The sequence below is a fragment of the Seriola aureovittata genome, chromosome 9 (genome assembly GCF_021018895.1).
Source record: "Seriola aureovittata isolate HTS-2021-v1 ecotype China chromosome 9, ASM2101889v1, whole genome shotgun sequence".
Taxonomy (NCBI): domain Eukaryota; kingdom Metazoa; phylum Chordata; class Actinopteri; order Carangiformes; family Carangidae; genus Seriola; species Seriola aureovittata.
In genome coordinates, this window is record NC_079372.1 from 21,674,433 (window position 1) to 21,688,263 (window position 13,831).

Sequence of the window (13,831 nt, forward strand, 5' to 3'; positions counted from 1 at the left end):
CTTAAACTGGACAAAATAACAGAAACACCTGACAAATAATACTACTAAATAAATACAACTTATAGTTATATATATAGTTTTTTTAGTTAATGCTAATGCTAACAAATTTATCTAATTCACATTTCAATCCATAACTTTATTGGCCTAACTGATTATAGTAAGTATTTGCATATAAGACAAATGTTTTAAGACATTAATGTCATAATGTTTTAGTTTTTTTCACCTGACTCAGCAGTGTTTTTAGCGTCTTTATTTTTGGGACTTTGCTGTTTTGTGTTGGTGCTGTTCTGGTTCGGTATCATCAGCCTCATTTCCAGTCAGACCAACCACATTTCAGTGAAACAGCTCTCGTAAACCCGGGTAGCATCAATCAGCAGGCAGACAGAGTTAGCGACTAGCTGGTGAACAAAATGGAAATTTTTCTCATGAGCTGGTGGAGACCAAAACAGAGACAGAAGGAGAGTGAATATTCATAAAGTGGCCAGAGCTATGACTCCAAATGACTTAATTTTGCTGGATGTGTGAGTAAGCAACTGTTGACTGTTAGCAACATCATGATGCGATAATGTGTCAGCAAGGTTTTCTGGTCAGGTCCAAAACAGGGGTTTGACTTTTCAATGTATGTCCAATAAACGTTTAAAAGCACCTCTGAGTTTCCTATTACATGAATTTAAAGACTCACTATGAGTTCAGACAAAACATTAGTCTTCTACAAGACTCTTTGACCTAAAGACCTTTTGTCTGACCTGCTTCATGTTCACTCCAAAGGCAGGGTCATGGTCTATTGATTTTTGTTTAAAGTTTGATTTCTCCTCTGCCTGGGTGATGATGTATTTTGTTGAGCTGAGCTGGCGTCTTCCCAGCCAAGTGACGGGAGCATCTATTGTACGTTGTTCACTAAGAAAAACATTGAGAAAGAACCTTTTCAAGAACTTTACAAAAATTTGCAAGATCACAGGTTGTTGTTTCATATCTGTGACCACTTGGGGGTGCAGCTTTGCACCCACCACTGGTTTCTGAATCGAATCTAAAACAGTAATCTGTTTGGACGTTAAGGTACCCACGTGATGGAGGGCTCGGGCAGGATGCTGGTGACAGCTGTAGGTGTGAACTCACAGACAGGCATCATCTTCACCCTTCTGGGTGCTGGAGAGATGGAGGAAGATGGGAAGGAGAAGAAAGGTAAGTAAAAGAGTGGAACCAGTGGAGAGACACTAAATTTACGTAAAATGGACCATAATGAGTGAAAGATAGGAATATTTTTGTTGAAGATGCACGGCAGCTTTTTAGTAGTTTTAGTAGTTCAAGATGAACAGATTTAATATTGAGTGATACATGAGAGGCACAAATGGTTTTGTTCTTGAAACGTGGAAACCAGTAGAAGTAAACAAATGCTAACAAACCCAGGAAAGAAGACAATCTCTTTCTCTACATCTCCATGGATGAATACTTCAAACTGCTCTCGAGTCAGTTAACATGTACTCACACACATGGATGGACAGAAAGGGTACAGGCCCAGGGGCTCGGGGAGTCAGGGGCCTCCGTTTGAAGTGACTGTTCATATTTCTTTCTGGAAAGTAAATTAAATTACAAAGACAGATATGCAAAAAGACAAAAAAGTGATGCTAAATAACGACAAAGAGACATGAAACGTCTATAAAGAAATGCAAAATGATGCACAAAGCAACTGCTGAAAGATGCAAAACAAACAATGAGATGCAAAACAACCAGAAATAATGACCAATAAGAGATGCAAAATAATCACGAAGATATGCAAAAAGACTATAAATTGTTGTTTTCCTTTCTTTTTATGTCGCAGTGGTGGGGGGCTTTACATGTCTGTACCCAGGGCGTCATTGTCACACAATCTGTCCATGTTCACACACTGAGTTTGTGTATGTGTGTGTGTGTATAGTTAGTTGGCTTCCTAACTGATTTCAGATAAGAGCCTCAGCAGGAAACACACCAGTTTAACCTTGTAGATAATTTAGCCCACATCCTCTCCATCCCTCTCTCCTCTCCCTGTCTCCCCCCTCACTGTCACACATTCTCACTGCCCCTCCATCTCTCTCTCTCTCTCTCTCTCTCTCTCGTTCTCTTGTTCTCTTGTTTACCCCGCTCCTGGGCCCTCTTTCACTTTCCGTTCTCTGCCATTGCTCTGCCCTCCTGTTTCTCCATCCCTCCCTTAATCTGAGAGAGAGAGAGTGGCTGCAGATTGAATCAATTATTGAAAGAGCAGGGGAGAGCGAGGGAGCCGGGGAGGTTCAGGGAAGAGTGTTGGTTGGTCAATGCATGAAGCATTAGTCTATGCTCAGATTTGTTTTGGAAGAGCCCTGCAGTCAGAGCAGAGCTACAGACAACAATAGAGACTACACATACTTTCAGAAGCACTTAAGGTTAATATCATTACCAGTGCACTCATCCATGATTCTACCATGGCAGCTCTCACTTCTGCATGGGAATGTAGGCAGTGATATTGGCATATTAAAAAGAAGAGAAAACATTTGCGGTATCCCGGGATGCAGAAACGGGCAGAAACAAGTTAACTGATGATGCTTATTTTACCGCTTGTTGTCCTCATTCTGTTTCCAAAGTGTTAGTTGCGTACCAGGATGTATTGCACTCATTGCAGCCTCTGCAGGCTGGATCATTCAAACAGTCATTTACTGGAGTTAATACATTATTCATAAGTCTTCCACAAATGCCATAACTTGTTAGTTTTTCCTCATGCAATGTGGGTTCGCTATAGGGCTGTTTACTTTTCTTTTTTATCTGTCTCTCATTTTCAAATTGAAGTTATATTCATTTTTTTCAGTCTATATAATCATCTGCAAAGTAGTAAAGTCATACATACAAACACATTCACTACTTGAGTTTTTTATTCTTCCCTTTTTGCTCTCTTTTGTTTTCCCCTTTTTGCCAAATCCTCTCATGTGCCCCCAAAACCTTCCTTCCTCACACACTCCCCAAACAGAGGACAGTACTCAGTTGCTCATCTCTACAGATGCCAGTTACAGCACAGTCACCAATGGTATGTGAGCATAAAGTTGTCTGCCCTGCTCCTTTCCTCAGCCAGTGAATGGACCCCAGTACACAGTGCAGTAAAGTGACAGTGACCTATGACGGTCTCTCAGTCTCTTGACCCAGTGTATGAAGATGTGTGTACCTTTATTACTCTTCCCTTTAGTATTGTTTCTCTGTGTTTCTTTCTGTTTCTGGAAGTGTGTCTTTGGCTGTCCCCAGATCAGAAATATGAACTGTTGATGGACACGTGAACACTTATTTTTCTGTCCCTTATCTCCATATCTGCCTCTGTCTAACTCGCCCTCCATTTCTCTCAGGAAAACAACCCGATGGAGCTGTGGAGAACAATCAGAACAAAGGTAAGAGCTTGTGTGTGTGTGTGTGTGTGTGTGTGTGTGTGTGTGTGTGTGTGTGTGTGTGTGTGTGTGTGTGTGTGTGTGTGTGTGTGTGTGTGTGTGTGTATAAAGTGAGATAAGCTGTCTTCATTTTGAGGTGCAGTGCTGAAGAAAATGTATATGTTTTCTGTGTGTGTTTCAGCCAAGAAGAAGGATGGGGGTGTTGCCATGGAGATGCAGCCCCTGAAGAGTGCCGAGGGAGGGGAGGTAGAGGACAGGGAGAAGAAGAAGACCAACGTCCCAAAGAAAGAGAAGAGTGTGTTGCAGGGCAAGCTCACCAAACTGGCTGTTCAAATCGGCAAAGCAGGTAAATAGATTGTCACACCTGAACCGAGCAAGTTTCACACTCTCTCTACACGGAGCAGATTCTGTAGCCGTCAGTCCCTCAGAGCTTATGTGGCAATGACGTGCAGCAAAGTTATTTCTGAATGCAAGAAAATTATCATAAGGTGCAACAACTCACACGCAGGATTGCGTTTTATCATTTAGACATTGAGAAGGTGAAATACGCACTGTGCTATTCTTCATTCAGTGAGCTTACATTACTTCAGACCTAATATAAAAACACATATTCATTAAAATCAGAGCAGGTGGATGGAGTGACACTCTGATAAATCATCCCGTCTTTGAATCTCCCCACAGGTTTGGTGATGTCAGCCATCACTGTCATCATTCTGGTGCTGTACTTTGTCATCAACACGTTTGTCGTCGAAGGTGCGTGTGTATACAACTTCCCAACAAACACACACAATTCTCATTTCTGCTGAGTGTGACTCATCCTTTAAAGTTGTTTGGCCTTAATACGTAGTGTGGTGTGTGTTGCAGGTCGCACTTGGATGACAGAGTGTACTCCGGTCTACATCCAGTACTTTGTCAAGTTCTTTATCATTGGAGTCACTGTGCTGGTGGTGGCTGTCCCAGAAGGCTTACCTCTCGCTGTCACCATCTCTCTGGCTTACTCTGTCAAGGTAGACCCTCCAGTGTAATGAGTGCTTCAAATCTAATGGAAATATAGGAGTTACTGGTTCTTTAACCTGTTTAACACTGTGACTAAGGATATGTGAGGACGGCATTCAGACATGGTTCTGTTGAAAGTACAGTATATTTCAGTTGAGGGGGGCGGAGCATGTCCCGCATGTAAAGGCCTCCTTCTTCCACTCTTTTTAATTTTTTTCAGGAAAGCCGAGGGGATAGTTTGACGTTTTTGGAAACGTTTATTAGTGTTCTTACCAAGAGTTAGATAAGAAGATTGACATCGGTCTAATATCTCTTGCTAACTTAGCTTAGCATAGAAAATAAAAACGAGGAAACAGCTAGCCTCGCTCTGTCCAAAGGTAAATACAGTATATACAAAAGCAAATAAGAACAAAATAGATATAGGTATAGAAAATAAAATACATGATAGAAACAGAACTTAGGATAAAAAGAACCAGGATGTTGTGGTCTAACTTAATGACTTTCATTCAGATTCTTAATTAGACTATTTTCAACAAAGGTGCTGTATAAGACACCTTGCTGTGCTGTACACAAGTCGTCAATGAAAACAGTGAATAATTAATGACGTTGATTAACCACTGAAGACTTTTCTTCATATATGTACTGTATGTAATAGGCCTACACCATGTTAGCCTACATTAATTACCATTCTTTACCCACACCAGGTCAATATCAGTCTTTGCACAAGCATTTTTCCTTAAAAAATACTTTATATCTTTTCATATCTGTCCCTGAATTTTCATTTAAGTGAACAGGCACTGAAATTTTTCCTGCCTCCCTCTCTCCTTCCTTCCATCAATCCATCTCTCTCTGCCTCTGTCCTTATACCGCACTTCTATCGATCGTCATTCACTCTTGCCCCACCCTTTTCTCCACCCCTCGCACATTCCTCTGCTCTCCATCACTATGTCATATGTAGAAAATGATGAAGGACAACAACCTTGTACGCCACCTGGATGCGTGCGAGACCATGGGCAACGCCACGGCCATCTGCTCCGACAAGACCGGCACCCTCACCACCAACCGCATGACTGTTGTGCAGACCTACGTAGGTAAGTAAGCCAAGAACTCAGAAATTAGAATAAAATAAAATCCATGAAGCCCTTCTTTGTTGATCATCTTCAAGAGTCATAAGGTGAATCAGAACTCATGTGGCTATTGAGACTGGAAATGTTTCATCTTCAAGTAAACTCTATCTAACTGTATATAACAGGCTTAAACAAAAAATGGTTGCATGAGTGGGTGCTGTGCTTTAGAGAAGTTTGTAAACCACTGGAATGGATTAACTAACAGACTTGCGTAGTCGGTGGGTCTCTTGTCATGTGTTGGTTTTGTTCGTACTTGACTGGAAAACAGTTATTTGTCAGCCTGGATAATTACCTTAATTATCTCAGACAAAAGGAAACATCCTTGGCCTGGTTTTACTTTTTTATACAAGCCCCCAACTAATTATCATTGTTTTGCAGATGATGCACAATTCTATATTTGTGTTTTATACTAATAAGTAGCATCAGTGTTGCTGCTGTTATTAGTTAGGGCAATGTTTATTGATTGTAGGAACTCCCCCTCCATCAACATTTATAGCGGTACCTAAGAAGTTTTCACTTTCACATAGTTGGGAGATTTGGTGTGACCGATGTGCATGCAGAGACTCTCTCCTAAACGCCTCACACGCAGGTTATCAGTAGATGCTATGATTTACCAATGTTCCCTAAATGCCTTACACGCAGGCTATTGGTAGGTGGCAGCACATAGAGAAACCTCTAGTCCCCACTTACTGCAGCGCATGCAAGTCACACATTTATGTAGCTTACGATGAGTTAGTTTAAATAAAGCGTTATGTTAAAACCAAGTGATAATTTAGTCACTCCAAAGCTCCAACGTTATACAACTGTTTTCAGAAGTTCAGTCGTACTCTGCATGATGAACACACTGAACGTCATGTGTAAAATTGGTGGAATGCCCCTTTGAATTGTGCCAATAATATACTACCTGACTCTGTACTACATGTATCCACAAAACCTCTGGCTGGGTTAAAGAACAGTGTATCACTAAAACTCACCAATACTAGTTTAATAGCAGAGAAGTCTTTTATTTATTGCTAACTATTTTCATCGTCAGGTCTACAGATGGGAGAATAAATAAGATAAAATGTGTCCGGATGTACTGATCGCCTCGGTGTCGTGCCCTGTTCATATTATCAGATGTACCATGGAGGAAACAGCAGCAGGTGTAGATGGCATGTAGGTTGAAAGTACAGATATTATTATTCATATATTAAAGTTAGATTGTTGTTGCCCAGGTGACGTGCACCACCGAGTGATCCCGGACCCTGGACAGATCAACCCCCGGACACTGGAACTGTTAGTCAATGCTATCGCTATCAACAGCGCCTACACCTCCAAGATCTTAGTGAGTCATGCACCGACAGAGATGGAGTTGTTTTGCAGAAAGTCCTTCTCTGCCTTTATCTGCTTATGTTTTCTTCATCCATCTCCTATGTCCTATTCTGTTTTCCTCCCTTAAATGTACTACTCCAACTCGCTGCAATCGAACTCTCCATCAGCCACCTGATGTGGAGGGGGGTCTGGCCAAGCAGGTGGGCAACAAGACGGAGTGTGGCCTGCTGGGATTTGTATTAGACCTACAGCAGGACTACACCCCTGTCAGAGAGCAGATCCCTGAGGAGAGACTGTACAAGGTAAGAGAACATGCACCACATCCACCTTCACAATTATCATGTATTTATAGTTACCTACTGCAGCCTTAATGGCAGCCTGACTTTATCCTTATATATGACTCTTTATTTAAATACATCTACATATGTGCGTGTGGAACAATTAACCCCTTCGCACTATGTTGGATTCTCTGCCTTGACGTCAGGACTCCATGTAAACAAAAGGTTTTAGTAGAATTGTTGTTGTCAAAACTCTACATATTGTGTCAGTATGCTTTACTGTACAGGCATCAGATGTCACAGTTTAACGCTCACACGATAGCTTGGCATGCTCGCGGTTCCCTGAAGTAGATCAGAATAGAGGTTCTAGAAAAGTTGTTGAAAAAGAAAGTACTAAGTGCACAGTAGCCAATATAAGGAATATAAGGAAATTAACAAGCATCTGTTGTAGTTGTTATCTGCTTGTCTAAGAATGGGCTCTATGTTCTTAAAAACAGGCCTCAACTCACTGAGACACAAATCATCACTTATTCATACCTGACTTTGTTGGACAGAAGCTGCAACCACTTTCAAATAATAAAGGTGTAGCTGATTGCGGAGTGTGTGTTTATTACACTGATACAGGTGTAAACTCTCAGTTACAACATCCAACACACAGAATTGTGTGTGTGGTCAGAGGTGTGTCTGTCTGCCTCTAGTTTTACTCTCTCTCTCTCTCTCTCTCTCTCTCTCTCTCACTCTCAGGTGTATACGTTCAACTCAGTGCGTAAATCCATGAGTACTGTGATCAAGCTGCCTGACGGTTCCTTCCGCCTCTACAGCAAAGGAGCTTCTGAGATTATGCTAAAGAAGTGAGTGACGGGGGAAGATGAGGGAGGTGGAGAGAGGAATAAGTGGATCTGATGATCACGTGAATAAATAGGGGCAAACTTTTTTTTCTTTGTGTGTCACTATTTTCTGTCCGTTACCTCTCTCCAGGTGTTCCTACATCCAGGATGCCAATGGAGAGGCGCGCACTTTCCGACCACGTGACAGAGATGAGATGGTCAAACAGGTGAGACTTGATCATTTAAACCTCCCATGTGCAGAATAGTATGTTATTCTAAAATTCATTCATGCTAACTAGTTAGCCCTAGCCTGTATCAGCCCATCTCAACACTTTCCCTTAGCGACTCACTGTAGCGTTCAATCTTTCCTGAAGACGTAGCGTTGCTCAGAGGGCATATTATGACATCTTGTATTATAAAGACAACCGTGGATGAAGCTCTTGTCAAGCGGCAATCACCACCACCCGCTCCTGGCAAGAAAAACTTACAAATAGCCAGGCTAGCTGTTTCCCACTGGGTCATGCCTTTGAGCTAAACTAAGCTAACCTGCCATTGGCTCCAGCTGAATACACTATTTAGCGCACAGATATGAGAGTGGTATCAGTCTTCTCATTAAACGCTTGGCAAGAAAGAGATTAAAATGTATTTCACAAAATATCAAATAATCTCTTTAAAAATGTAATTTTGATAGCATTGTTGTAATGGCTGCAGAATTTCAGATGATCTAATTTGGTTCAGTCTGTGTGTTGCTTTTTACTTTGTGTTTTTTTATCTGGGTACAGGTGCCACAGTTTGTGCCTCATGTCTCATGAAATAATTGTTCATTGAGACTTTTGCACTGATGATTACAATCATATCTGACAGAAGCCATTGTGTACCTCAAAAACTAATACAAGATAGACTTTGAAAAGCTTTCAGATCATTTGAAAACACTGGCGTGTAAATGAAGATATTACATCCTGAAACTGTCATGATCACCACAACATTCACAAAATATCTTTCACTCATCATAGATAAGCAACCACAGCTGCATCACACTAAACACCATCAGCTTTACTGAACAGAATGTGAGCAAAAACTGAGGCATCCAGTTTATATTCCAAAACTGTCATACATAAAACTGCTTCACTAGATGAATGTAGTTGTAACTAAAATATTTAGCAGCACAACACATGTATCCGTTCCACATACAGTAGATGAGCCTGTGCAGGCTGAACGAGCATTGTTTCGCTGACTGACAGGCTGAGTGACCTAAATCTGGCTCATGATGAACGCAGATTGTGCCGTGAGAAAAATAACCCTCCTCCTCACACAACTTTATTCCAGCTCAGTTGCTCGGTTTGCATCGTGGCAGCTTTATGTCTCCTCCTCTTTACATCACATTGTCTTCCCTCTGCTGTCTACGGTCGGCCGGGGGTCTTTTCCCCACAGCTGTGTCACAGAGTATTCCCACAAAGGTACTCAAAAGACATGAACTCCAAACTGTATGCAGGCAGTTTAATCCAGTGTCTGCATCAGATGTTGTAAATAACATTTGTACAGTGAGTTAAGCATTCTGTGGTACCATGGTAAAATTGGTGAAATTTTGTGTTGCTGTTTTCTGACCAGAGCTGTAACAATTATTGATTAATAGGTGATTGAGCCAATGGCATGTGAAGGCTTGAGGACCATTTGCATTGCATATCGTGACCTGCCGTCTAATCAGGAGCCAGACTGGGAAAACGAGGCAGAGATAGTGACAGAGTTGACCTGCATCACTGTGGTTGGGATAGAGGACCCTGTACGGCCTGAGGTAAGGCACTGCGGAGTGTGTTTGTGTCTTTAGTTGTAGCTTCAGCTGGTATTATGAGTGTGTGTGGTCCATAATTTGTGATTTTAATCTGTATTTTAAAGACTAACTGAGACTACATTTTGAATTTATTTCCTTGTTTCCCTAAGGTGCCTGATGCCATCCGTAAGTGTCAGCGTGCAGGCATCACGGTTCGAATGGTGACTGGTGACAACATCAACACAGCCAGGGCCATCGCTGCTAAATGCGGCATCATCCACCCCGGGGATGATTTCATCTGTATAGAGGGCAAAGACTTCAACCGACGAATCAGGAACGAGAAAGGAGAGGTGAGCTGGGGTCTCAAGGTGGTTAAGTGCGGGGTAAACTTACTAAAATGTTTTCTATGACTGTATTAAAAATTAACTGAAGATGGATGTTAACAAAACATCTGCGGTGGGAGGAGCCCAGCTGATTATCTCACTGACAGAACCTCTTTGATCAGGCCTCTAATTTCTAAAGTTAAAGGTCCCATATTTTACACTTTTGTATTTTACTTTAAACCACCTCAGTGTAGTTTTACATATCCTCTCTAAGGCTTCTCTCTGGAGCTCCAGTAACAACAGGTCGGTGAACCAATCAGAAGAGAGGCTCAGAGTATAATTAAATAAATTATCCAAAAAACCCCAAAACATTTCACCACAGTTCTCCAGGGGTGAAGCATCTTTGGGTAAACTACTGTTGAGACACATTCAGACGTCTGATCTACAGTGAGTTATATGACATTCACTATCATGTGGTTTTATCTACTGTAGTTAGTGCGCTCTGCTTTCATCTCACCCATTTAACTGTATCATTTGAATTTAGCAGAATGTTTAATGGGATGGATTAGCTGCTGATTAGTGCTGTGGTTCTGCAGTGCGAATTAAAATTTAAATTTAAGTGCTGTGTGTAAATGTTCATTGTGTGAGAGTGCAGTGTGGTCAAGTTGATATAAGAGCCAGTTTCACAGTGCTGCCAAATCTGCCTAACACTCTGGATCAACACGACATCTATAGTGAAACAAGGGAATAGTCAATCTGTTGTTTATTCATCATCAAGCTCTTTCCTCCTTTTTCTCTCCTTGTGACTGACAGATTGAGCAGGAACGAATCGACAAAATCTGGCCCAAACTTCGTGTATTGGCTCGATCTTCACCAACAGACAAGCACACACTGGTTAAAGGTGAGTCTCAGGTTTATTAAGCTTAACACACACACACACACACACACACACACACACACACACACACACATACACACACATTCACACACACCTAGAGCTGATTTTTCCTTCCTATTTGTGCGCAGGCATCATTGACAGCAGCGTCATAGAGCAGAGGCAGGTTGTCGCAGTAACAGGAGATGGAACTAATGACGGACCTGCTTTGAAGAAGGCTGATGTCGGCTTTGCCATGGTAACCTGTCATATTATTCGCCGTTAATGTTTATTTGGTGTTAAAACCCTTCTGTAGCTACTCGTTCATGTGTTGTAGTAATCACATAGAAGTTATATACTTAATTTTGAGGAACAAGTGCTCCTTTATGCACAACCTTGAAAACATGATCCTCTTATCCCACTGTTTTAAAAAATATATATAAAATTGTCGTCCTGCACTTGGGGGCATGATATTAAGACAGCATCACTCCAAAATAATTTGGACGCTCAAATGCTCGTATGAATCATGTCATGAGTCCTCTGTCTCCTCCTCACTCCGTCTCAATCTCTGTCTCAGGGTATTGCGGGGACAGACGTGGCTAAAGAGGCGTCGGACATCATCCTGACGGATGACAACTTCAGCAGCATCGTCAAGGCGGTGATGTGGGGACGAAATGTCTACGATAGCATTTCCAAGTTCCTGCAGTTCCAGCTCACGGTCAATGTAGTGGCTGTCATAGTGGCCTTCACTGGGGCCTGCATCACTCAGGTAGACAGATCTATTAATAAACATGCCTGCTGACATACATGCATTCCTACACACACATACACATAACACACACACAGACACACTCACCCTGTATCTGCTAAGACAAGTGCTTTTTATGCATTTTTACACCAAGATAATTTAAGCAGAGCCATACTGACACATGGAAACACATTTATATTCACTTATGCAAGATATCACCTTGCTTATAATGCATATAATGTATATATATATATATATATATATAAATATATATATATGTATGCATTATTATTAATTATATATTTTGCAGTACATTTGTGTTGAATTTTGAAATTTTGAGTTTTGAAAGATGCTCACCCTTAACTCTGTCATTTTTCCTGCTCTAAAAGAATCTCGTCCCATCCAGAGCTGTGACAAAACATAAAACTGACATATTTATATCAAACCCACATACATTATAAATGTATATCTGTAATATATCTTTAGGTCCTGAGGTGACGTTTGGACAAAACAAGCAACTTGACGATGCTACTGTGATCTCCAGGGAAATGTGATGGGCACATCCCAAAACATTCTGAGTAAACAAGAATTAATCTATTAATCGAAAAACAATCCTTAATTGCAGCCCTACTTATCAAAGTATTAACAGTATTAAGTATTATTATTATCATCATTTTTATTACAGTTGCTGTGTTGTAGTATCATATACAATAGCTTGGGTTACAATCCAAGCTGTTTTCAGGATTACAAAGATAACTTGAGCTTAAACCAAACTCTGTTGCCATGGCAACTCGTGCTGTAAGGAGCAGCTTCTGATCTGGCTCTCGGAAAGAACTAAATCCTCTTCAACCAGCTAAAGAAAAAAAACAGTCAGAGTCCCAGCAACAACAAAAATAGTACAGTTTCATTAAAGTGACAAATGTTAAATCTTTTTTTCTTTCCTTGATTAACTATAATGGAAATAAATGTATTGCACTTTATAAAACAAGGCTTCTAGCAAATAGAAAGTAGGTTGCTGCAGTATCATCGCTGATATATAACATTTACTTTTAGCATCTCCGCCAGCCCACATAAAATACATGTTGTGTGGCTCCTGAAAATTTTAAAGTGGATGTGAAAGAAGCAGATCAAGTGTCGATGCAGGAAGGTGGTATTTAGTAACACAAATATTAGTGAAACAGACTCCAGGAATTTCCGCAATATCACTTAGTGGTTGGAAAAAAAAAGAAAAACCTGAACCTAAAACCTGCAGCCTCACAGCAAACCTTAAACATAACTAATACTTGCCTAACCATAACCATAACCCTAACCTAAACCTAACCTTACCTTCTTCACCTTACAGTTTAATGATTTACATTAAGGGGACTTGCTTTGTGTCCCCATTAGGAATACAAGTCCCCGTAATGTGACTGTGCAGCTTTAGGTCCCCACAACAACGTAATACCTGTACCACACACACACACACAACCACACATACACACAGCTAACTTTTAAACACTGTTATTAACTGCAAAGCATTTTATCCCACTTCTGCTGCTTGACACTTGTTTTCAGTGTCACTAACTGAGCAGATAATCTGCAGAAAAAGAGCAAGAGAAAGAAACACACACAGTTCATCACCACAACAGACCTGATCCCTTTTAACAGATCATGACCTTGTGGAACAGAAAGAAACTAATTAAATGAACTTATGTTCTGTTGATTATATAACCTGACTGATAAATGAACAGACGCTAATTATTCATTTGGACACAAAAAAAGCTTTAAATGTTAATCAGAGTTGGAGGGATGCAGCCTTTTCACATCACCAGTGCCGGGGTCAGGGAGGTCAGATTCATGTGAACACGGTTCGTGACACAGGCCTCTGGCTGCAAATCTCCCTGCAGGACTCTCCTCTGAAGGCGGTGCAGATGCTGTGGGTGAATCTGATCATGGACACGTTCGCTTCTCTGGCCCTGGCCACCGAACCCCCCACCGAGGCCCTGTTGCTACGGAAACCCTACGGCCGGAACAACCCGCTCATCTCACTGACCATGATGAAGAACATCCTGGGCCATGGAGTGTACCAGCTGGTCATCATCTTCACCCTGCTGTTCATTGGTGCGCGCACACACACACACACACACACACACACACACACACACACACACACACACACACACACACACACACACACATACAGAGACAACTATGCAAAGC

The 13,831-nt window shown here is 41.3% G+C and overlaps 1 protein-coding gene across 4 annotated transcripts in view; it reads left to right on the top strand.

The window, feature by feature from the left end:
- Window positions 1–13,831, top strand: part of atp2b3b (ATPase plasma membrane Ca2+ transporting 3b) — a 41,601-nt gene that overhangs the window by 14,307 nt on the left and 13,463 nt on the right. For all 4 annotated transcript variants that reach the window (XM_056384507.1, XM_056384505.1, XM_056384503.1 and 1 more), the window contains exons 6-21: window positions 1,057–1,182; window positions 3,342–3,383; window positions 3,562–3,726; window positions 4,062–4,133; window positions 4,245–4,387; window positions 5,335–5,467; window positions 6,718–6,827; window positions 6,982–7,116; window positions 7,837–7,943; window positions 8,071–8,146; window positions 9,553–9,711; window positions 9,858–10,037; window positions 10,824–10,911; window positions 11,037–11,143; window positions 11,462–11,653; window positions 13,519–13,732. In XM_056384507.1, the coding sequence (XP_056240482.1) occupies window positions 1,057–1,182; window positions 3,342–3,383; window positions 3,562–3,726; window positions 4,062–4,133; window positions 4,245–4,387; window positions 5,335–5,467; window positions 6,718–6,827; window positions 6,982–7,116; window positions 7,837–7,943; window positions 8,071–8,146; window positions 9,553–9,711; window positions 9,858–10,037; window positions 10,824–10,911; window positions 11,037–11,143; window positions 11,462–11,653; window positions 13,519–13,732 (2,049 nt within the window). The remainder of the gene's footprint in view (window positions 1–1,056; window positions 1,183–3,341; window positions 3,384–3,561; window positions 3,727–4,061; window positions 4,134–4,244; window positions 4,388–5,334; window positions 5,468–6,717; window positions 6,828–6,981; window positions 7,117–7,836; window positions 7,944–8,070; window positions 8,147–9,552; window positions 9,712–9,857; window positions 10,038–10,823; window positions 10,912–11,036; window positions 11,144–11,461; window positions 11,654–13,518; window positions 13,733–13,831) is intronic.